General features: G+C 40.3%; 2 protein-coding genes across 2 annotated transcripts; both read right to left on the reverse strand.

Moving 5' to 3' along the window:
* Positions 1-860: 860 nt before the first annotated feature.
* Positions 861-9,220, reverse strand: galnt3 (UDP-N-acetyl-alpha-D-galactosamine:polypeptide N-acetylgalactosaminyltransferase 3 (GalNAc-T3)). Its single transcript, XM_075479719.1, has 11 exons — positions 8,904-9,220; positions 8,081-8,620; positions 7,242-7,414; positions 6,568-6,717; positions 6,150-6,384; positions 5,932-6,049; positions 5,602-5,802; positions 3,376-3,507; positions 3,057-3,158; positions 2,812-2,964; positions 861-2,709 (listed from the first exon to the last, which is right to left on the reverse strand). Exons 2-11 carry the CDS (start codon positions 8,575-8,577, stop codon positions 2,596-2,598), a joined length of 1,875 nt encoding a protein of 624 aa, XP_075335834.1. The 5' UTR covers positions 8,578-8,620; positions 8,904-9,220; the 3' UTR covers positions 861-2,595.
* Positions 9,221-10,018: 798 nt separating this feature from the next.
* Positions 10,019-23,298, reverse strand: ttc21b (tetratricopeptide repeat domain 21B). Its single transcript, XM_075479721.1, has 29 exons — positions 23,125-23,298; positions 22,593-22,722; positions 22,379-22,489; positions 22,135-22,301; positions 21,901-22,023; positions 20,998-21,155; positions 19,608-19,692; positions 19,381-19,479; positions 18,359-18,554; positions 18,163-18,260; positions 17,695-17,895; positions 17,359-17,488; positions 17,106-17,263; positions 16,154-16,378; positions 15,806-16,044; positions 15,436-15,508; positions 14,434-14,544; positions 14,217-14,355; positions 13,628-13,734; positions 13,216-13,404; positions 12,888-12,998; positions 12,717-12,798; positions 12,474-12,624; positions 12,227-12,388; positions 11,638-11,833; positions 11,156-11,380; positions 10,888-11,008; positions 10,729-10,796; positions 10,019-10,644 (listed from the first exon to the last, which is right to left on the reverse strand). Exons 1-29 carry the CDS (start codon positions 23,146-23,148, stop codon positions 10,567-10,569), a joined length of 3,957 nt encoding a protein of 1,318 aa, XP_075335836.1. The 5' UTR covers positions 23,149-23,298; the 3' UTR covers positions 10,019-10,566.
* Between the last annotated feature and the right edge of the window lie 1,497 nt (positions 23,299-24,795).

Below are 24,795 nucleotides of genomic sequence, written 5' to 3' on the forward strand. Positions count from 1 at the left end.
GAATACCTTTTTTTAAAATATATATATGTATCTATATATATCTATATATATATAGATATATATGTATATAAAAAAGTGTTGTTTTCATAATAAGCATTTATCTTCTTTTGTGTCATGATCTGATGCTTTTCTATGGTTTTGAAAAGCATGAAAAACCCTGAAGACTCTGGAATACAATACGAACAGACATGTCAAAACCAACTCAAAGCCTTTTGCACTTATAGTATGTATCGAGGTCCAGTGGCATGCAGATGGTTTCAAATAACCTACCCTTGTGTCCCCACCTATTCAGTTTTTGAATCATATACTTAGCATGTATCACTGCAAATGAGGACTTATCCTTTTGGGCGTTTCCTGGAAACAGGGATATAAAAACGGTAGAAGAAGAAACTCTATGATTCATTCCAGACACCAAAACTCTGCATTCATCATTAAATGACCATAAATGGCTTAATTCAAACAGTAACCAGTGGAGCTAAATTGAATTGATCTTAAAAACCAAGTAGTTTGTTTACAATAGATGTCAACAGACTTTCCTTTCTATAGAAAGTCTTCAATAAAGTGGACTTTGATTGACTGTCATTGTACTTATTAGTATCTTAAGCACTACTTTGGATACACTACTTAAAAAAACAAACACACGCAATATCCTAGTTTTAGTAATTCTATATGGCAAAAACAAATATTTCAAGTTGACAATCAAAGCTTATTTTATAAACGCGATTCTACTAATCAGCAAAAAAAAGAGAGATCTCCTACTGTTCTGTAAGCCACTGAAAAAGGTCTGAAAAGCCAGATATGAAAACTAACACTGCTTACCAAAAATGTGTAAATAGCCTCAACATTTGGTGGACTGCAATAGTTTCTGCGAGTGAGGCTGTAGCTCTTCAGTCTCTGCTCCTGCATGAATACCGGCGTTTGCCTCTCTTTCAAGCTTGCAAATGCCTGTGACTTTGTTCAAATCAGAGTTCAACACTACAGCTTTGGTGGTTTTGTGTCTGTAGAGCATCTCGGACCTCGAGCCACTTTTCACGGTACAGAGTAAGTGTACAAAAACGCTTTCAGGCAATCAGTGGCATCAGCATAGCCTATAGTGCTTATTAATTGTGCCAAAGCATATAATGTGAGAAGGCTAGATACAATGACAGTGCATCCAGTTAGAACTCCTGCGTTTGGGTTTAGTTTCCAGTATTTATTGCGAATGATATATTGAAATGTGTATTTATTGTGGTTTACTAAACAGTCTGTATTGAGTAAATTGCTTCACTATCTTAAAATTGTAATTTGTTTCATGCGCGTCGTGAGTTGTAAAGCTTCATGTGCCTGATTTGTTAAACTCTATTCCACGTTTGGTGAAATGCATAAGTTTTGCACAAAATGGTACATTTTTTTCAATGTGTTTGATTTCCAACTGTAAGTAAAGCCTAGATCATTCTTTTGTTGTTTCGTTTAAACATGATTTTCAAATAAATTTGATCAAAAATGATTTTGTGATGCAAGTCACTTATGAAATAACTCTCCAGTCCATCATAGTTCTACCGCAAAGTGAGTTAGCGCTGCCCCTGTGGTCTGAGGCGCCCTCTGCAGACCACAGGGATGAATCAAAGAAGTGGCTATTTGTTTATTCTACCCAACTGAATTTATTGAGCTCAAAATAACATCTTTGCACCATGGCAGCTTCTATTTGACTAAAGGCAAACACAACCTGATCTTTAACCAGTCAAACAATATTTCACAGCCATTTAAACACTAGTGCCTGCACCAGAAATTAGTATGTTGACCCCTGCTTAAATGCAGAGAGTTTCAGGCTGTCGATGAGCACACAAAGTTTTGTGCATTAAAATCAGCCTTTCTTCTTCTTATCTATTTATATTGAAAATGTTAAAAGATAAAAAAAAATTGTTTAAAAAAAAGAATACTTTGAGAAATAACTGATGCATTTTGGACTGAGGAGACCAAACTAAGTTTCACCTGAAATTTGCAACAACCTCACCACACCGCCACCAAAACCTTCAATCAGTTTCACATCAAGAAAAAAAAAAAAAACCACAACATTATATCCAAAGCACAGGACCATCCCGAATAAGAGGTCTTCCATTCCAAGAATTACATTTTAAAGGGACAATGCATAGAATTCTTGTTTGGTTGAAGTTTTCACTGTCTGTCTCTTTGGTGCATCACATTTGGGATTTTAGTGTTACCAGTAGGAACCTTTTGCTCACAATCTTTGTCTTACATTTATGTCTCAGTGACGAGTATGCTGGCTTTAAATACCAAATGTTGCATGTTTTGGTTTGAGAAGATTTGGAGAATTGAAAACATCTAAAACCCAAAAGAGGCACTCGTCAACATAGCGCAACTTCACTGTTGCAAGAATCGGTCGCTTCTTTGTAGAGGTGGCACATTATGGTTTCTTCCAAAGTCTGGACTTTCCAGCAGCAGCAGTTGACTTCTTACATGTATAAAAAAATAAATTAAAAAACTCAATACAATCATTATTCTAAAAAAAAAAAAAAAGCTGCATACGTAAAAGAATACTTGTGTCCAAGTATGCTCATGCATACGTAGCTGTTTCCAAAGTGATGTTTTGCCCACTCAGATGAAGGACCAGTGCTGGTATCTGTCCGAGGGGCTGCAATGAGCGAGAGAGGGATGCTCATGACGGGCAGTCAGACACATGTTCCATCCTGGTAAGTAGATTAACTGGTTCTATATAAAGAGACGATAAAACCATTACTCTCCCAAAAAACAGAAATGATAACCCAGGCGTCTGAAATCACAGTGCAAAGAAATGCAAAAGACAGAACTCACATCTCTCAGCTCCCATTTTTGTTCTGCTCCTGCAAATGTGTTCCTGCCTTTGTATTGGCAGTCATCCAGCTTCACAGCTCCCTCTGCCCCATGCATACACAGCTCCTTCTGAACGTTGTGTCTAATCTCATGACGTGTGGAGTACTCAAAATACTAGAGCACAGGAGATCAAAAACCTAATCAGTGTGTCTGTAAGTGAACCGTGCAGTCTTATCAAGAGATAGAAGGTACATTTTACTGCTGACCTGGTTTCCTCCTAGTCCATGACATGGGTACATAATGAGCTCCTTCCCACCCTCATTGTTCTCTCCAGCATCCAGACATGAGTCTTTGCCCACATTTTTCACCTAAAGAAAAAGAGAAGGAAAAGAGAGCAGTGAGAGGAAACAAAATGAAAAACTAACATCCAGCACAAGCTGTTCAAACAACTTCAAGCTCTGAAGTGCTTTTGTGGTGTTAAATTGGAACTGCTCTGAACCCTCTGGAGATTCTAAGTGGAAACCCACAGTGGCTAGACAGAGCGGTGGGGTTGGAAAGAGGTGGTGATGGGGTGTATGGTCTTACCGAGCCAAAGCGGAGTGGGTTGAGATCAGGCATGAAGACTTCTGGATAGACGTTCCTCAAATACCAAGAGAAGCTTTTGCATTGCAGCCGCGCTCTGAGGTCCGTGCGTTTGGAGATATCTCCAAAAGTTCTCTGTTGTAACAATGAAAGGCAGGAAAGCAAGATAAACTGAGAAAAGACTCTCATTTTCTACACAAGATCAGTATACAGATTTTTTCTTTTTCTTTTTAAACACGTAGAAAAAAAAGAGGCAGAATCTTTTACTCCAGTAACACTGTCCATCTGCAATGAAATGCAAGAATTATAAAGAGCTCAAAGACTTTGAACAATTGGTAAACAAAACAATTTTGGACTTTAGATTTTCTGTTCTGAAAATAATGGCATGTTCATTTTTTTATACATCAAATATGAGGTTTAGCATCTTAAAGCTGCCGTCGGCAGGTTTTCAAAATTCCGAGTCTAAAGTCGGAAAATTCGAACTGATACAACTTTCAGGTCCCCCCCCCTCTGTGGACGAGGTTGTGCACGTGAGTTCACACCAGTGTGCGCGCACACAAGCTGGGGGCAGACTCACGCTCAGCATGGAAGACGTGGTTGGTGACTGTTCTGCTCAGATAATAGATCAATAATAAACCTAACGTGATTGGTTAAAAACAGCCGGGAGCGCTCAATTTTTGCAAGCACGATTACAGGCTTCAGAGGGAGCTACAGAATTCGGGATTTTTCCTAAACAGCCTATTTAATATTCTCCTTTCAGAATCCCATGACAGTTCAAGCTAATATGACTAAAAAAAAGTTGCCGACGGCAGCTTTAATTAGTGCTAAAAGAACTCAGAAGTGCACAGCTGAAGCTAGTGAGAAAACCATAGCGTGCAATTTAAATAAAAACATAATGTAATGATTTGCAAAACATGTAAACCTGATGTGATATTGAAAATACAATGAAATGCAAAGACAAATAAAAAATCCCAAGGGAGATTAGACAAGTTACTATCAAATTTAAAATCATCTTTTTAAACTGAGAAAGGTTTTTGTTTTAGATGCCTATTTCGACTTGATGCCTGATAAAATGTTTGAAAACCTAAGTCGTGGGCAACAAAAGACGAAAAAAAAAATAAATGAAAGAAAACATTTTGTAAGGCAACATGTGGTGAAACATCTCACCACTAATTACACTGATCAGGTAGAAAACACCTCTTGGTATAAAATGAACAAAGAGCCCAGAGTCACGGCTTCTTTCACCAGTCAAGCACAAAACAATTTACTGTGGAGCTGATGCTTTAATTAACCTTTCTAAAAGCAGCAAAACAAAATTGGATTAAATCTACTAATTCAGTGTATTACATTTCAAGGCAATCCATGCCATACTGTAGACTGTAGTTCCTGAGTATTTCAGTCTAAATTTGACTGAAACATTTCCTTTTTGAATTGCTTTGATGATCACCATCACTTAACACTTCTCAACACCAGCAACTGTGTTCCAGTGCTCGAATGCCTCATTTGTTTAATTAACTACAGAAACATATCTGACCACTGTTACTTTCAAACTAAAGAGTAAAGGCACATTTAAAAACAGTTGCAGGAACCTGATTACTCTTAAATAATGAGAGCCCTTAATGACTATAATGAGGGGAATTGTGCTCACTCTAGGGCCCACTGATGGCCCTGACAGGGGACTCTGTGAAGCCGTGGACTACAGCGTGTCTGTTTGAAATCAGCAGGAAAGGGCTGGCCTCTTCTGTGAGGTATAGCCCTGAGGGAAATGTTTATGGCTCCAATGAGACCACATGTTGGAGAGGCTGTCATTTTACCAGAGCTGATTTCCTTAAGGGCTTTTCTTTGTTGGTTAACTGCTTTCATCCTCTGATAGCCAATCTATGTCTCCTCATTTTGAAGTATGCGTTTAATTTTTACAGAGTTCACACATAGAGAAATATAATAGTGAATCATTTTCCTGGAGAGTGCATGCTTTCTCCTGTAGAGCATGTTAAGTAATTCATAATCAGACTTAATGCTTGTTGTAAGGGCGTCAGGAACAGGAGCAGCATTTGCTCAAACTTGCCTTGAGGGGGAGATAGTAATGAGTGGACTTGAAAAACACTTATTTACAACCGTGAAGAGTGGAAGCGAAAGACAATGCCTTAGAGCAATTTGCTACTCCTTCAAAATGAGCGAAGTCAATTAACAGAATATCATAGGCATGCTAGATTCAAAACCAGCACTTACATCTTTTGCAATTTGCGCAGCTTGCTGGTTACGGCGATAGAAGATCTCCTTGTAGTCATCCATCCAGACTTCTGCCAGTCGTACCTGGTTGCGAGCAATCACTTGTGTCCCCTTGGGAAAGGTGTGTGGGCTTTTTGTGCGGAACACATGACCAACAATGGAGCAAGGGAGGATCTCCAGCTGTCCACCGCACTGCCACACCTGCAGATTAATAGCAGTTGGGAGAAACAGACGCACAATGACATGTGGTTAGACACACCCGTGTAGGCGAGGCTGAAAGTGGTGAATATGTACACTGCTGCACAGCATGACAGCTCACTGAGGTCTTACCCTAAATGACATTTCAATATTCTCACCACCCCAGATTTCCATTTCTTCATCGTAGCTTCCGATGTGGTAGAAATATTCTTTAGAGATGGAAAAGAGCCCACCAGCAAATGTGGGAGTCCTTTAAAATAAATCAATTCAGGTACAGGTTTAAAAATTTTTTTACAAAAAAAAGCTTACATACAGGGGATATTCCAAATTGATGCGCAACTCTTGCTTACTTAATGGGATACGTTTCATCTTTCCTCCTTTGTTTCTCGTGATATGGTAGACTCTCCCAGCCAAAAGAAAGACCCCAGTCAAAGTTGCCCCGGTTGTGGTTCTGGCCATATGGGGACGGTTTCATGAACTCAAATGTATTGAGATCAATAGTGGTTATATCTGGACTCACTACTGCAGTGTAGTTCTCAGCTATCCTTGCCAGCAGAGGCTCCAGCCATCCATTAAAGCATTCACCTATTAATACATGCACACAGGACACTTCATCACAGCTGCTTTCTTAATAATTTCTACCTTTCTTATGTCTTGGCTTTCAACCAGAGCAAACATTGCTTTGTAGAGCTCTGGGTGTGTAAGAAAGGGTGTGAAGAACAGTCTTAATATGTGCATAATGGTGTTGACTAAGTGGTGTGAACTAACAATGGGCATCGAGAAAGGTTAGCGTGTCACCGGTGGCCACGGACGCGCCCAGAAGCCGAGCAGTTATGAGTCCTTTCCTTTCTCGCTGTCGGACTACTCGCACAATGTTCAGCTGCTTCAGATACTCATCCAGAGCATCCTTCAATGCATCTGAAAGCATGGGATATTCATTAGACAGAGAGTTCAAAATAAATTTCCAAAAAGATCTGACGAATGCAAAAGTAAACAGCTTTTTCTAAAGACTCTATTAATGTGTAATAGTTCTGCGTAGACTATTTTCATAGTCCTTAAAACAAAAAAGAAGACTCAAAACAGATAAAAACTAACACCTTGTGAGAGTGTGTGACAGTGACAGTGTGTGCGGAGATCAGTTGTAGAGCGAAGGTCAGTTTGATGCCTGCTCCCATCTAATGACTAAGCTTTAAGTGTCAGCTGGCCTGCATTCCCTGAAACCTCTGACCTCTCCTGCATTTTGCTTCCTTCCAACATCTGACCTATTTGCAGGCAGTAACTCATTTCGTAGCCCAACCACTGCTAATTCCTCTTTGGTGTATTTGACAGCAGCCCCTTGCTTCCTGTTGTTACCCACTTCACAAGCTACAGAAGCTGAAGCTGCAAGACATCAAACTCAAAAGTGAGCGGGGCAGTCTTGACGGCCCCCGTTGAGTTTTTACCATCCACGCTCGCGTCATCTACCAGGATGATCTCCTTAAGGAGAATGGCGGGTGAGGTGTGGAGGACACTGTACACTGTTCTCAGCAGAGTGCTCCAGGCTTCGTTGTGAAACACAATTATCACACTGGTGGTCGGCAAGGGGGGGCATCGCTTGAAGGTTTGCTCTATACATCTGCATTGAGAAGGACAAAGAAAACAAAGATCTGACTATTCTGAACGGTTCTTGAGTAGAGCAATAGTCTGGTTATTACATCTGCAGGCTCTCCCCTGTGGGGAGTCTATTTCAGCTATGATCCTGCATGAGTGGCAACCTTTGAAATACCTGCCCTGTTGGAGTGGGAGATTTTGTAATGCATGAACAGGCGTTATGTCTGCGCTGTATACTGATTACAAAATTAAATGCATTTGGTCTTCCAGGTACCACAAAACCGCTTGTCTTTGAATTTAGCCAACTGTAACCGGGCAGGCATGCAGAAACAAAGTCAGACAGAGCAATCATCTCTGTGGTTTCTCCCTGACGTTTTCGTCGGATTCAAAAAGCAAATGTGAGGAATTTGTTTGGGTTCAACAGTCATGTCACATTACCCCATCAACAATAAATCTTGCAGTAATCTTGGTGGATATTTTTTGGTGTGACTCAGAGTTATATTTTGGATAAATTCTTGTAATAAGCCAAGGAGAACTGAACACTTTTATGCTAATCTCGAACAGCAAGATCTTCTTGTAGCCTACACCCCCCCTCCCACACACACACACACACACTTTGAGAACACAAAGTAGAACTCAATTACTTTGTAAAAGTTTTTTGAAAGCATAAAGACTGTACGTGTTGACATACTCAGGTGGTCTTGTGTCTGCGCCCAGGTCCCTGTTCAAAGAGATGCGATCACTGGCATACAGGTTAAAGCAGTGTTTCTCTTCACCCCTCTCTTTCTCCTTCTGCTCTTCGGGGCTCAGTGAATTTGTGTGGAATGGTTTCCCAGCAGCTCCAGGAGCAAGAGGTTTCTGGGGTGGCCTCTCCAGAGCGGGCCTGAGCTCAGCAGCAGTGTAGTGACCTGGCAGGCAGGAAGCACCGTCTGGCTCATCCTGCTGCCGTATGGGGGCTTTGATCTGCATTTTTGGCATTGCATCCCTGAAGTTATTGACAGCTCCCATCACCATCCCCAGCATGGCGTCTCGCTTCACTGCCATCTCCTTTAGCCATGGTTCCTCCTGTTGGCTTTGGGTCCCCACTTCCCATTGTATAAAGAACACAAATGTGACAAAGACTAGGGCCACTACAGCCAGTTTAAAAGGGTGCAATCGTCTTCGGAGGAATCTGCGAAGAGCTGTCATTGTTCTTTAGTGGAGACCAAGCAGGCTTTGGACTGAGATTCAGCTGTAATAAGTAGATATAGTGAAATGTGTTACAATGATTAGCAGTCCACATTAACAGAATTTTTTTTAACATTTAAGACATCAAGGTTTCAGAGAAAAATACAGACAACATATTGATACATCGTCTGCTATATCACCACAGTAACACTGTGTGCTTTCAGCATAACACTTATTATTCAAAAAATTTATATACAAATATTCACAAATCACATATTTGAAATCAGCACGTGAAATCAGCGCAACATCCTGGGATCCGGATTCCCTCAGAGTAAATAAAAACGTACCATGAGTCGCTGATCTACAGGTTAGGTTTAGCAGTCCTTTAACTGATTCTCAAATCCAACGACCCTGCATCCTGCTTTAACTGAGGACCCTCTGCTTGTTGCTTCAGCTCCACTGAAACTATGCGAGGAGACAAAAAGACTCGCTCTGTGTTCTGACTTCCCCAAACTTCCGTGTCGTTGGATCCAGGTGTGTTACTCTCAGGTAGAAGGCGGTGACGCACCGGTGCGCGTGCGCAGAGAGGATGCCTGCATGTCAAAACAGCGGTCAGAATCCATACCTGGAATACAAACCAGAGAGCAGAGATTACAAAAGACGATGGCGATCAACTGCGGCCACCTTCCCCATAATCAGCCAAAACAAATCAAGGCTCTCAGTCAGTGTTGTGACGATGAACTCTCGATCAATGCGAGTTGAGGCTGTCTTCGTTTGGAGTACTATAGGTGACTGATCTCTTCGGAGTTGCTCAGAGTCAGCAACGGCGTCATTAATGGGATTTGTTCAACTGGTCATTCACTGGAACAGTTGCTGGGTTACAAATAACGGAAGAAGCCGATATATCCCACCGCATCCAATCAAGTCTCTGAGAGACTTCACATCGCGCTCGCGGGGCTTAAACTTAATGAACGTGTCCTCATTAAACTGAGATCACACATGGTCCGGGGGAAAATGTGGAAAACTCCCCGAGTCTTTTCAGCGCAGGGAGCGAACAATTAATCCGAGAATTCCAGATAAAAGTTGTGGACACTCACCCCCGCTCTCTGCGAGCTTGTCTTTTCCCCTAAATGTCCCACGGATGTTGTTCGCAATGCTTGCAGACGTGGATTTCACCGCAGGGAACCTTCTCTGGTGCCTTGTTTGAAGTCTATCGGTCACTGACTTGCACACCGACTCCATCTGTGAGGACCATGTCCCCCACCGCGTCCGACCCACGGCAGGCGGCTAGTTTATTTTGTCCATTAAAATGCTGCTCTGTGTCCAACATGTGATTCGAGTGGCGTTTGATATGTGGATGCATCGATCGTGCGTTCATCCATAATTAGGAGGGCAAATGTTCTTATTAATGCATTCATTGAAGCTTCAGGTGAAAAAAAAAGTAAGACCAAGGAAACACTGTTATACATTTATTAAATGACTATCTATTTGAACGACAAAACAAATAAAACAAACATAATTCTCTACATTACATAAATGCTAAGTCAGCTACAGAAAATCACTATCAGAGACTTGAGTTGTTGCCTTAAAAAATTAGAATAGGCTAGAATAGAAACACAGTTTGAGTAAATACAGGTGAAAGGCTCCAAAGACTCCCTTTCTACGAGTTTCCCTCGCTTTATGCTGCAAAAACATTTTTATAGCTGTTTTATGTCTTTAAGCTTTCAGTCGTGCACATGCCTGAATGTGTCTGCTCTGTGTTTTCTCTTTGGACTGCCAGCAACCAGCTTAGAATAGGCTCAGAAAAAAAATTGTACATAGAAATGTGTTTGAGGTTCTTCCCAAATCCAAGTAACTGTTCACTTTCAGCAGGAAAATCCAAACAACAAAAGTAGATTTGCTAAAAGCTGACTAATTTCAAAAGATAAATATTTATTTTATGTCTTTCTCTTTCCTTCACTTGCTCTTGCACACACACACACACACACACTCACACAAACAGGTCCAACACTAAGATCTCAAGGCAGCGCGAGCCTTGTCCAGGATTTCCTTTCTCATCTTTGGATAATTTGGATGAGCAGCAAGAACCTGTGGACAGAAATAAATCCGATTCAAATCATAAAGTCAACTCAAAGATGACAGAGTGTCAGCATCCATCTCCAGATGTCTCACCTTATGACAGACATCTATGGCATCGACATGCCTCTTTGCTTTCAAATAGTTAAAAGCAAGCTTGTATCCTAAAGGAAAAGTAGACGTTAGATGCTGCAAAAGTGTTTTGTCTTGATCCATTTATAAATAGAACTTGACATCTGATTTTGCTTGACATACCAATAGTTGGGTTTGTCCGATTTCCATATTTCCAAGCCAGTTCATAGTTGAGTGCAGCATCACGGAACGCCTGCTCTTTTTCCATTATGTAGCCCTGATATTCATAAGCTTTGCAGCATGACTAGGAAAAAGGTCCAGTTACACATTGAAATTAAAGTTAGTTTCTGAGTTTTAAGGAAACACCATTTGTCAAAAAGAGGATAAGATGCGCATATATGTGCTATATATAGCCTTGATGTCATGTTTAAGCAGTGACGGTATAACTGACCTTGTTATGATTGAGGCATCTCTTCAAAAGGTCCCCTGCCATGTCAAACTTCCCTGAGTGGATGTATACGTCTGCCAGGAGCAGCCAGCTCTTTTCAAACTCATCGGCGTCAGCAATGTTCCAGTTCATCTTAGCTATGCGTTTGAGCTGGTTCCTGGCTCGAGGGGTTTGTTTTAGCATCATGTAAGCTGTTGCCATGGCCAGTAGTGCTGGTACGTGGTCTTTCTGGATTGAACCAAAGTATTCTGGTGAAACAGGATGAATCTGACAACATCCCACCAACGATTTATGTAGGTAAACTATTACCACATAAGCAGTTATGTACACTGATATTCAGTTTGGTACAGAGTGATGTGCGGTTTCTAGCCAAATGGTGCTCACAGACATTAAGCGAGAGCCTGAAATAATGCCCATCTCTTAGTGTGGGTATATTTACACAAGAGGGAGTGATGTAACTCATGCACCATCTGGAGTTTACTTACCTCATTGTTTGCAACCTCTGTGAAAACACTGAGGGCTTTCTCTATATTAGCCTTCTGTTTAGTCGCAAGCAAGCAGTAGTTCTCCAGGATGTGGAGCTGTACATGTCCGCCCGGTGTCTGAGGCTTTATCTCTTTGAGTAGCTTTTCAGCTGTTCTCACAGCAAGCTGCTCTGACTCCTGCTTCTCTGTGGAGTTGCTAAGGAGTGACAAAGCAAAAGCATGTTAGCATAATCCATCCTTTCCTTTCCACAGTCGCCTCAGGCACGCTCAGGACGGGACATTGGACTGAAGACAAGTTTCGGTGCAATCTGTTGGTTTCCTTAGCTAGGAAATTGTTTTTGAATTGGCTCTATATGAATGAATAGGATCATTTTACAAATAATTATGATTACAATTAATTCAATTCCAATTGACTTGAATTGGACTTTATTATTTAAGTGCCTTGAGATGACATTTGTTGTATTTGGCGCTATATAAATAAAAATTAATTGAATTAAATTGAATAACAAGAGAGGTTTTAAACAGAGGAATGTATTCTGAATCGAGTCATTTCCACTCCACCTGACTCTGTTAATAAAAGTCCACTCACCCAATTTCACCTTCTAAATTCTCAAACACTTCTCCACCGATGGTGTCATTGTCAGGGTTAAGGTAGATTTCGATCATGTTATACACAGCATTTTGACCCCAGTCGTTGTCTTTTCGGGCCTTATTAAAGTGTCGAAGGGCGTCATTTGGCTCTCCCGTGTACCTGAGCAGAAAGCACGAGTTTAGTCACAAAGGCTTAAAAGAACAGAAGTGCCAATAATCATGGGGTGAAAAGTCTTCCCACTTACCAAAGATAAAGTCCTTTGCAGTAGTTAAACCCAGGGTCAAATTTAGACCTGGAAGAATGTTTTTCAGCCAAATCAAGAAATCTGGGGACTTCTTCCAACTTGCCAGCCCTCCTCAACAAGTCGATAAGGCGTGACAAAGTTGGGTAGTTGTCTGAAAGCGACAGGTGCAGTTCATTATGCTTTTCATTTTGAGAAAGTCAAATCATCAATTCACATAAAAAAGAAAAAAAAAGCAAGGTGCACCTGGTTTGCGCTCAAGGAGTTGATGAAAATGAAACACTGCCTGTTCATAGTCCTGCTTCCTAAACATAATGTCTGCCATCATCTACAAACGAATAGGAGAAATGCGCTTTTTATATTAGCTTTAAAGAAGGGCTGTGAGAGCAGTTGTGTTGTCAGGGAAACAGAACCAACCAGAGTTGCATCTTCATTAAACTGATCATTCTTCAAAATGACACTGCATTGCTCCTGGCAGGCATCCACCTCGTCCAGAGTCAGATACAACCGCGCCAACTCCAGCATCACCTAAGAACAAGGGAGCGCATTCATCTGAATGAAATCATGTCACATGGTTTTTTGTGCAATAATATTGAGGGTGGCATTTTGAATAATCAAACCATAAACAAATGAGATCACTTTTATAAATTAAAAAATAACAGGCAAAAGACTGAAAAAGATTCCAATGCTGGCGTAGCACAGCTGTGGTGAGTACAAACAACGGTTTTGATTCAGCTGCACTGACCTTGCGATCTGTCTCACAATACACAAGAGCTTCTTTGTAGAATTTGACCGCTCTCTCATAGCCCCTCTGACTTGTATAGTGTTTGGCGATCTCGGCACAGATCTCAGCAGCAAGTTGCTTCTGCGTGGGGACAGCGTCAGGCTGCTCCATCTGCACACGCTTCAACACCTTGGCCTGCACATCTCGGGCCTATGAACAACAAACACAGTGTCATTACAGAAATGAAAAAAACCCAATGACAATCATTAAAGTTTGTTCAGAAAATTGTACAATGAGACACACATTTGTAAATGTGCCCATGGTTTTAGATGACTGTCTTATCTTTATGCAGATCACGGTGAAGTAGAGAAATAATGAAGAAATAATATCTTATAGAAAACGTGAAAAAGACAAAATGACCGGAGTCACCTACTCTTTGCAGAGAAAGTAGCACTTCCTCATTTTTTTCAACTTTGTTTTGGATCTTTGCCAACAGGACCAGATAGCGGCAATCATCTGAGAGGGCGGGCAGTTCATTTACTGGATTTTGGAGAAAGAAAAAGAGAAATTAGAAGCACGGCGACCCAATAGACAAGTGTAGCTTCAAGAAGCAATGGGGGCCGTGCAGTCCAGGAGGTCACAGTTACCGTGGCAACCAGATCACGTAAAAGGAACAGCTGTAAGCAATGTTAGAAAAAACATGCATGTGGGCCATAGTGCGGTTACACATTGCAGCACCCCCCTGTGGTCAAATGCCTCAAATGCCTTGGAAAGAGCCAGGAATGGATCTTCACTTTCTATGATATGAAATTCAGAGATATGATCTCCCTGCCCCTCAACAGTCTATGAATCCTCTCTCAAAAACATAGCAGAAAGATTGCAGATTCTGTGTGCAAACACAAGAAGTACAGCATCACCATCATTTACAAACATCAACGCCCAGTTTTGCATCGCACATGGTGTTTATGCTGCCAAATTGTTTGCGTCATCACGGCTGTGACATATCGTGACGTCTGAAGTACCTGGTTCGTGAGCCAGAGCGTCATGCAGGACCTTCTCACAGCGCTCGTATTGCTTCATCTTCATCAGAAGCTCAGCCAGGTCATAGCGCAGGAAATTCTGTTGCTCAGTCTTCAGGGCAGCTTCATAGTAATTAATTGCCTGTATGTTAACGGCAGTCTTGCGTCAGCACTAGTTTGTTTGAGTGAGTTTAATCTTCAAATGACTGTAAACACAGACCTTGACGTAGTTATGAGTCTTGACGAGGGCTTTCCCAATCTTGCTGCCTAAGGCACCATCTTTGGGGTTTTTCCTCAGCGCCTGCTCGTAAACCTCGATGGCTTTCTCGGGCTAAAGATAAACACACGGCAATGAGCCACAATTTGCTGCTGGTATGTGTAAATATTATAAATGGCAGTAAAATGCTTTAAACAACTTAAGGGGTTGTCTGCTTTAAAGTACATGCTTTTGGGGATGGTTAATAAAGACATAAATACTGAGGTTTGGAGGATCTCTTTTTGGCTGTTATCTTACCTATCGTCACAACCAAACTATGTGTCAACAATATGCGGCTTAGGTTGCCACCAGTACCACAATATCTGACAGTCTTTGATGCTATGATTTATCTTAAAACCGACTGAACAACAACGTAGCTGCATTCCGATCCGGTCCACTGTGTAAAATGATTGAAAGACTTCATGATTGGTCTTTTGTTTGTACCTGATCTATCAGTGAGGATTATGTTTTTTGTGTCCACCACAGTTTGGAAAAATGACTTTAGGTCAGTGATTCTTGTCTTCTACCAGAAACCGGCTGATAACTTTCTTATCTGTAGATGGATGGGGAGACTATGCAAGGAGTTTCTGTGGTGCCACTGATCCCCCGTGGGAAAAACCTTCATTTCTAAAATCTTTTTTTTCTTAATTAATGTAATGAAAGCATTCTTGCTCTAGGAGTGGAAGCACATTTATTTACTTTCTGATCTGTTTTTGAAACATTCTGATCTTTTAAGCAAAGGTATGTGAGCATTATCAGCAGATGAGAGTGGAAAGTACAGTGTGAACAGTACAGTGCAGAAAATAGACCCCGTCTGTGTTTTTACTTTGAGCTAGGCTATTCTTTTAAAATATGTCCAAAACTGATGAGAAATAAAGTGATTTTAAATGCACATGTAAAGCCAAACTAAGTGTTTGTACAAAAAAATATCTCATTAGACACAGCTGAATCCCAGATTTCACTCACCTCCTGAATGTTCATGTAGGCATCGCCCAGTAAGAGGTATGTGTGAGGGTTAGGCAGCTTCTCCACCATTTCTCTAAGGAATAGACGGGCGTATCACATTGCAAATGATGTACTTCATTATTGTAGACACACCTCTGTGGTGATCTGTTGGTCATTCATGCTTCGCTAGGTCTAAACTACCATTAAGAACCATAAACATTTCTTTTCAACTGCATGGATGGCTCGATTCAAAGTACCTTCTGTTTTACTAGACTTAACTATTTGACATATGTGGGAACTACAGTGTGCACGTGTGTATATTCAGTTATCATTTATCATCCTAGATTTCAGTGTCATTTTTGTTTCACCTGATTCCAAATGTAGTGCTCACCTGTAACAACTTGCATAAAGTCTTTTTTCTCTTCTGTGCTTCAGATAAATGTCTGCCATTTTCTCTTTGGCCTGAATGTAATAGGGCTGCTCAGGTGTGATGTTTCTCAGCATACTCAGCGCTAGCTCTGTGTCACCACGCAATAGGGCCAGGTCTGCGTTAGCTATAGTGACACGTAGCTCCTCGGGGGTTCCAGAGAACTCATTGATGGCATCCTGCATCACCTTTGCTGCTTCGTGCTGAAAGAGGAAATCCATTCATCAGCTTATTACTTTTTCCTTCAAAGCCACACATATATATATATGGGCCCAACTAAAATTTCGGCACACATTCAAAGGAGTATTTTACCTGTTTTCCGTTGAGCCACAGAGCCTCAGCTAACTCCAAGAAGACAGATACACAGTCGGCAGAGCTCAGTTCTGCCTTCCTGTGCTTAGACTTGGATGACGATCCAGCTCTGCGGACACCTGGAAGACTCATAGCCATCTGCAATGTTTGAATAGCCTCTGCAAGCTCACCCATTTTCTTCTTAGCCTGAGCCTTAATCAGGTGGTACAATGGGTGGTCCCGAATCTGGAATGAACAATAAATCATGACCCATTTGGACGAGCAATCCCTGCATCAATAAAAACAAGGTCAACCAATCAAGAACGTCATTTTGCAATGATATGACTTAAAAGCTGTTTACACCAGGCTTTAATAAACATATCCGGTGATCTGCGTGCATGTGGCAAATGTGAGTGTGTTGCCACCCAGCCACTTGAAGTTAGGTGAGTAGGTGGTTTGTTAATGTGGCCTAAGACACATTTGGGTTCATACTGCTTTACAGTGTTTGGCTATATGTGTCCCAGACCATCTCTGAATGTGATCACAGCGATCCGATCTAAATAATGCTTAAGTGTCTGAACACCTGTAATAACAGCGATGTCATTTTAGGCTGTATCTATTTGTATTTACATCGTTATATATACTTGCATTAAATATAATATATGAAGCGACAGGATGCCTTCATGTTTCATGTTTCATGGACATTCACTTAATTGTGACTTGTTTCTTGTTTTCGCTGCCATCCAAGTCTGTGGCAACATCTAGTTGGTAAAATTGGCTGCCCCTATATTTGGAGCACGTCTGTATTTTCATTAGTTAAATGTTACAGCAAGAAAAAAAGTTACAAAACAAATATGTGAAAGGGTCACCAAATCTATGTGGGTGGCTCATCAAAGTATGAACATTGTGTGGAAAGTATCTGCTCATTTCGCAATGGGTTATACTGGAGTGTTGACGTTGACGGCGATTTTACCTCAAAGTTATGGCTGAGGCAGAGTTCGAGAGACTGGTTGCACATCGTCACGTTACCCTGCAGCAGATGGATCTGGGCCATTAACAGATGTGCATCTGCATGAGATGGACACTGGTCTATGCAGTGCTGCAGGCTGCTCTGAGCAGCTTCAATGTCACCTGAGCGAACACAGCAGCAATGCAATTTAAAATACCACTCACACGAGACAAGAACAAACAAGTAAATAAATAAACTGCTCGATTGGGAAACTCACCAGACTGATATCTGACTTTAGCTAACATGAAGACTGCATGAAGGAGGCCCGGAACTATCTTGACAACAGTATCCAACAACGTGGCACAGTGCTGAAGCTGAGGGGCAGGAGGCTGGCCAGGGGCAGGAGGCTTATAGAGGATCAGTGAAAATGCTATTTACTACACATTAATCATGTCTTAAATGTTACTTTTTTCACAAGTCTTTAAGCAAGAGGGTTAAACTACCAAGAAATGTGTCCTAAGAAAAGACGTCACAAGGGGAAACATAAATTCTGAAGCTCTCTTCCACTTCAAAAAATGAAGGCCCTTATCACTAATGATTCTTTTAGTCGTACCTTAGAGGGACACAGTGCAAGATACTCTTTCACAATCTCCAACAGGAAGTCAGGGTTCATCTTCTCTAGATATTCTACTCCCAAAGGCAGACCCTGAAGTGAAGAGAAGTGTGTGTCCACTGCATCGTTCAGCAGATTGGTCACCTCTTCCTGGGACCGGTGCTTTTTCACTGATAACACAGCCTGCAGGTACAGAAGTTCCTATAAGAGTAAAAAACAAATCGCATGTGAAGAAAGGCAAAGAAATTAAATACGATTCAACAGATTCGGCCACTTAAAAAGGGCTACTCTAGAAAAAGAACTCAAAGGTTCCACATTAAGAGCAAAAAAATAAATAAATCTTGGAGGAAATATGAAGAACTGAGAGGAAAAACTGCAGTCCTGCCATCATGTTTGCATGATGCTTCAACAATAGCTCTAAATCATGATAAGCCTCTCCTTCCAGCAAACTCTTATAGAAGACATTACCGCTGATTTTCCAATGGATTGTTGAATCTCTGTGAGAAATTCCAACTGTTGTTCTGCATCTTCAAGTTGGCCCTCTATCAGTTGGCAACGAGCTATACCTGGATAATGACGATATGAAATGGGAAATTTATGTTTGATTTTTTTTTCTTAATATATATATTAATTTTGCACTCAAAGTATCATGTGAACACGTTACCAGTCAAAGCTGAAATGCTAGCTTTCTCCCTGTTGGTAATAGCAGTCTTGTACCACTTCATGGCCTCCTTGATTCTGCCCTGAAGCACCATCTGGTAACCCAACTCTGTGGCTAAATCTGGGTCCTCTGATGCCACAGAGAAGGCTCTTTCCACCATTCTGAATGTCTGCTCAATCACTTTCTCATTGCGTCCACACTGGCGTGCAACAAAAACACAACAATAACAGTAAGGGCTGTAAATCTGTGCAAAGAATGCCTCAGAGGTAAAGGGTTTATTCCATAATTAACCCTTTTAAAATATAACATAAATAAAAATATACATATATTTCTTAAAGGCTTAACAATACATTTTTTCTTACATTGGGTTAAACTGACTGCCACAGATCTAGCTAAACGTTGCATTGGAGCTGAAAAGTTCACTTCTAAGATTATTATTATCCTATTTGAGGATTTTACTGTTTGTCCAGATGTGAGGCCATAGTGGGAGATATTGGTACACTGGACTGCATTACATTTAGAAGTGTTAAACTTAATTAACAACGCAAAACATAAAACATAAAGTTGCATCATCACCTTTTTAAAATGTTAATGAAAATGGCATTTTAGAAGCCACACGACATTTTGTACAGGACTGCGTCAGATCTCCTCTGTAAATAGGCCGGTGAGTGTCGTTTTCACACAGAAATGTCTGTTAGCTACTTTGTAAGTTAGCTACTTACAAAAATCTTTCAAATTATCATCGAGAAATATATAATCTTTTGATGTTTTATACATCTACAACGATTAGTAACTTTTTCTGCCATCAAGGTTGCAGTGAATTTTGAAATAATACGTTTTGTTAGAATAGGCAGTCAAAATACCTCAGATAGTGTAAAAGGCATAACACTAAACTCCCAAACTTTTTGAAACAACAAAGTTTTCAGAGAAACGCTTCAGTATCTTCAAGGTCATATAAACTCTGGGAAACAACCGCTGAAACATTTCGGAACAGAATTTAGAATAATACTGAAAAATGGGCTTACGACGCGGGTGAAGGCAAGAGACATTCTGTAGAAAAGCTCAGGGTTGTGTGGTTCCAGCATGTCTAAGCTGCTGAAGACGTTCGAAAGATGCTTTACAGCCTGTTATTGGGAGACATCAAGACTTCCATCATACTGTATGTCCACTTATTACATGCTTTATTTACCTTCATGCTGATTTCCTACTACTATGTTCAATGTATGATAATGTAAAATTGTGTTAACTTTACCTCAGTAATATCACCGTCCCTACACAAAGAATGTAGAGCTAGAATCCGCAGTGCCTCCAGGTTATTTTTATCTTTCTGTAAAAGCCTGAAACATAACACAAGACGCTGTGAATAAAGTCCATCTCCAACACTTAATAAGCTAGGATTTCTTTTATTGATAGTAATAGAATATATGATACTCCTGCAGAACTGTGTTGAGCTCCCAGACAAATAACATTACAACTAAAAGGGACTATGAAGGCATCTAAAGGATGTAAGGAATACCGTTTGCTGCCTGCTCCCCAGTCAACTTCACGAGATCAGAAAGAGGCTACCAAAGCTGCTTAAACCTGAACTGCAACTCTTTGAAATTGTATGTGATTCTTGTAATTTGTTGTTTATGTGTTTTATGTTGTCTGGCACTGGCAAACACAAACAGTTAAAGCGGTCGGCAACTTTTTTTTAGTCATATTAGCTTGAACTGTCATGGGATTCTGGAAGTAGAATATTAAATAGGCTGTTTAGTAAAAATAACGAAATCTGTAGCTCCCTCTGAAGCCTGTAATCAAGCTTGCAAAAACCGAGCGCTCCCGGCTGTTTTTAACCAATCAAGTTAGGGTGGAGGAATCCTACCTGTCAATCACAGCTTGTGCACACGCTGCTAAGCGTGAGTCTGCCCCAGCTTGTGTGCGCTCACACTGGTGTGAACTCACGTGCACAACCTCGTCCACAGAGGGGGAGGGGTTTGGGGGGCGATTCGGAGCTTGTTAGAGGTTGGGGGAGGGACCTGAAAGTTGTATCAGTTCGAATTTTCCGACTTTAGACTCGGAATTTTGAAAACCTGCCGAACATAGATCTCCATGTTCGCCCAGTTGGTCCCACTCAAATGCGTGTCATGTTAGAGCTTTTGCTGCCACTTGGGGGCAGTCTCATAAATATGTGGACTGCTCTTAGTTGACTTAGTAGGACAGCACTATGTTCTACACATGTTCTTTTTCTGCTGTGTCTACAGGGGCTGGGAGCTACACAGAGAGATAACTCCATATAAAATGGCCTTTAGACAGTATGCACTGCTTTGAGGCATCACTTTAGTCTTTCATATGTAGGTGAATGCAGGTTAATTTGTGACGGCAGACTGTCTTTTCTTCATAAATGCTTAAAAAAATTTTTTTTTTGTCATGTCATCGAATACACAGACGACCGAACCGTATCCCTCGTCTTTCAGGGGTAAGGTGCCCCCTTTTAAGGATCAAGGATTAGTCATCATCTACCTACCAAATTAAAACTGGGCCATTGTTTTTGATCTTTTTTTAGTTTTGGGAAGCAAGCTCAAATAGTATTACATTAAAGAAATATCAGAGATCATCGCACAATTTCGAAGAAACCCTCAAAAAAGCCCCAAAGTGATTACCTGTGTGCAGCATCTATGGTTTGGTCCCAGTCTTGGAGACTGAGCAACAGTTTCATTTTCTTGATTAGAGCAGGTAAGAACCCAGGGAAACTCACTATGACTTGGTTAACCATCTCTAATGCTCCAGAGTAGTTCTGACGATATTCATAGTATTGTGCCTGAGACAAAAGAAATATCAGTGAGGATGACTGACACGCACAAAATGAATAAAAAACGTATTCAATCATAAACAGCAGGTAGGCAATATTTAAAATGTTACGTTGGAATGATACAAATCATTTACAGTTCAAAAGATCTGTAAGAGCTAAGATCATTTCCAAAACAATGGGATTCTTTCAAATGTGAATAAAAAGAGAAACACAATCATTTACAGAAATAATATTGAATTGAAAATAATACAAAGACGACATAACAAACGTCGAAACTTACAAAACATATGCTGAGTTATTCGCTCTCTTTGAATTTGATGTGACGATGTGTAGGTTAAGGCCGTGCAGCATGGTGGTAAACAGCGCAAAACTCTACATAAGTGCAAGTTTTTCAAAAAGCAGCGACTTTTCTCAGATTTAACATTTGATTAGTTGTCTTTGTATTATTTCCAGTCAAGTATAAGGTTGAAATAATTTGTGTCTGCAAATGAAAATTTGTTTTGCATTAAAAAAACAAAAACAACCCAAATCTTTCAGAACCAAGCTTTTGTTCAATGAGGTAAACGAAAACAGTGAACTTAGTAGTGAAATTAATGTCCTGGAAAAAGATGCATTTAATCAAGGACTGAGTCAATTAGATACATAGGAGGTTTCATGAGATTTTTGTGGGAAATGTGAGGAATTATAGCAGCATATTATTTGCAGCTGCAGCTGAAGAAGGCCATTCAGTATGGATCAGTATTTTCCATGTCACCTTTCCCATCAGGGCGAAAACATCTGCTTTCTCTTTCAGCCCCTCATCAAAGTATTTTCCAGCCTTTCTGGCGTATGCGTCTTTCCCAGATGTAACATCTATCCAGGCTTTTAGGATTATCCCCTAAATGACAAATATCAGTGCACATTTTACAAAAACGCAAGAACACACGTGCTTTCCAATATAATATTGATACATTTGACAATCATCTTATGGGAACAATACAAATCTTACCTCTCTAGAGCCATTGGAGAGTTTGATCATTCTTTCCGTGTACTCCCTAGCTTTATCATTCCGCCCTAATAGCCAGAGAAAAGTGCCAGCATGGTACAGACTCTTGGGAGGTGCACTTTTACGATCTTCTTTGACCTTAGCATCAAGTTCCTGAATAACTTCTCTGTCTGTGAATACAAGGAGACTTGTAAAAATCCCAGCAAATGTGTCTAACGGCACGAATAAAAGAACTATGCTGGCTTACCTGGGTTTGTTTTTCTTTTCTCTGCATAGACAAGAGCCATTAATGTGCAGAGAGACACATCTCGATCATCTCTTATTGCTTCCAGTTCTGCTGTGGCTTCTTCAATTTGATCTGAAGTAAAACGATCAAAGAGCTACACGTATAACAGAAGGAAAAGGCACACCTAAAAAAATAAATTACGAATTTCACGTCTTTTTTTTTTTTTTTAGCTCACCTTGCATAAGAGTCCCGTATGCGTGGAAAAAAATATAGATGGGATCATTGCTGTATTTCCTTTGAGCAGCTGATGAGGAGTTCACAGCATGACTGAAGTACTTTTCATAACAGTAGTACTTGATCGAAGCCTGAGGGAAACACAAGGAGGGAATTTAAAAGATAAAACAAAACAAAAAAGAAAGAAACAGCTAAAAGTAGGTTATCAACCGCATCGTGTTAGCAGTTACTTTGACAAAACAGAATGAAGTAATCGAGTAAGTAAAGGATGCACCAGGTACCCTGCGTTTGCAGCAACAATGCATGTTAAGCTAGTTAAAGTAAGTTGTTACCATGGAATAAGCCGTCGTCGCAGCCAACTGCTGCTACAACTCTTACACCATTAAGAATATCCTATACTACAAAATCATCCTCCTTAATCTATAGTTGTACTAGTTTCTTTTTTCTCTCTAACAAGTTACATTGTTATTTCGCTTCCCGACACGTTTTCGTTTGAGTCTTCAGGTGCTGTATCGTTAACCGTGTAAACTTACCAGCATTGTGTCTTCATCCTCCATCTTGTTTCAAACGCTGTAGGTGCAGACAGTGCTTTGGCGTTACTATAACACTTTGACAATATTCCTTCTGTAGACGGTTCTTTAAAACAAGACGCACATTATAGCAATTTTCGTGTTGTCTTCGCCATCTTGCACCAAGTCCTTTAGCGTTGGCTGGTAACTTAGGAACAGCATTGGAAAGTCCTCTTGATAATCCCTATGCTTTGACTTTCAGGTCCCACTTCCTTTCTGAGTGCTGTATGAACCGTCTCGTTGTACCATATTTTTAGGTTTAGAACATTTATATAGTTTATATTCTCTAACATTTCAATTTTTCATATTTTCTACCGTCTTTTAGATGACATTTAGCAAAGTACATTAGGGTTTTAGAACTGTCAGAAGCCTGAAAGACTGAGTTTCGGAGAAAATCAGCCCACGGCCTGACGCTTGTCAAGGTAGTTTTCGTTTTATATCTATAGAGGGCGTAATCACTCTTATTATTATTTTGATACCAAACTGCTCCTACTTCTATTACAACCACAGTCGACCCTACCATTATTGTAAATTTATGATAAACCTAATAGCCCAATCATGAAATTGTATTGGCATACTTTGAAAAAGACACTCCGTCAAAAACAGATATTCTATCTTCATGATATAACTTTAATTCACTTTGTTAAGTACAACTCAATTCCAAAAAGGTTCGGAAGCTGTGTAAAATGTTGATAAAATCGTAATGCAGTAATTTTACATACCTCATAAACCAATATCTTATTCACAGTTGAACATGTATGACATTATAAGTGCTGAAAGTTATTTCACAATATAATATTAGCTAATATATAATATTAATAATACAAAATATTAGCTCATCTTTAATTTGATGCCAGCAACATGCCTAAAAGCATTGGTACAGGGTCATGTTCACATATGTGTAGCATCCCCACTTAATAAACCTCTGGGCACTTTTGCTGGACCTCTTGAAGAAGAACATTGTCCCATTCTTTGTCATATTTTACCTTTCACAATCCATCAATTTTTTCGCTTGATGACTCAGCCCCATGTATGTTGTCCGGATGGGATCTTGTTGTTCTAAAACCTTTATATACTTTTTAGCATTGATGGCACAGTTTTAGATGTGCAAGTTTCCAGTTCCATGGGCACTAATGCATCCCCATGCCATCAGAGATCGTTCCCTCTTTTGTTCAGAAGGATCAGCGTCCATGTTTTTCTTTAAAGGAATTTTAGATTTTGATTAGTCTGATCGCAGAGCAGTTTCCCATTTTGACTCAGTAAATTTGGAATTAGCTTTGACCCAAGGAAGACATCGGTGTTTCCATATCATGTTCTCATTTGGCTTCTTTGTTGCACAATTGGCCTTTAACCTGCATTTATGGACTGTGTTCACAGACAGTGGTATCTGTAAGTGTTTTTGAGCTTGAACATTTATTATCATGAACATTTTTATTACAGTGCTGCCTGAGGCCCTGAAGATTGCAGGCTTCCAATATCTTTTTGGCTGTGTCCCTTGCCCACACAGTTGTCTCCAGATTCTCTGAATCTTTTGATGATATCATGTACTGTAGATGATAGAATATTCAGAACATTTTTTCTGAAATTATTCTGCATTTTGTGGACATTTTTTTCATGATGCTGCACTTTTGTCCA

The sequence above is a fragment of the Odontesthes bonariensis genome, chromosome 12 (genome assembly GCF_027942865.1).
Source record: "Odontesthes bonariensis isolate fOdoBon6 chromosome 12, fOdoBon6.hap1, whole genome shotgun sequence".
Lineage (NCBI taxonomy): Eukaryota > Metazoa > Chordata > Actinopteri > Atheriniformes > Atherinopsidae > Odontesthes > Odontesthes bonariensis.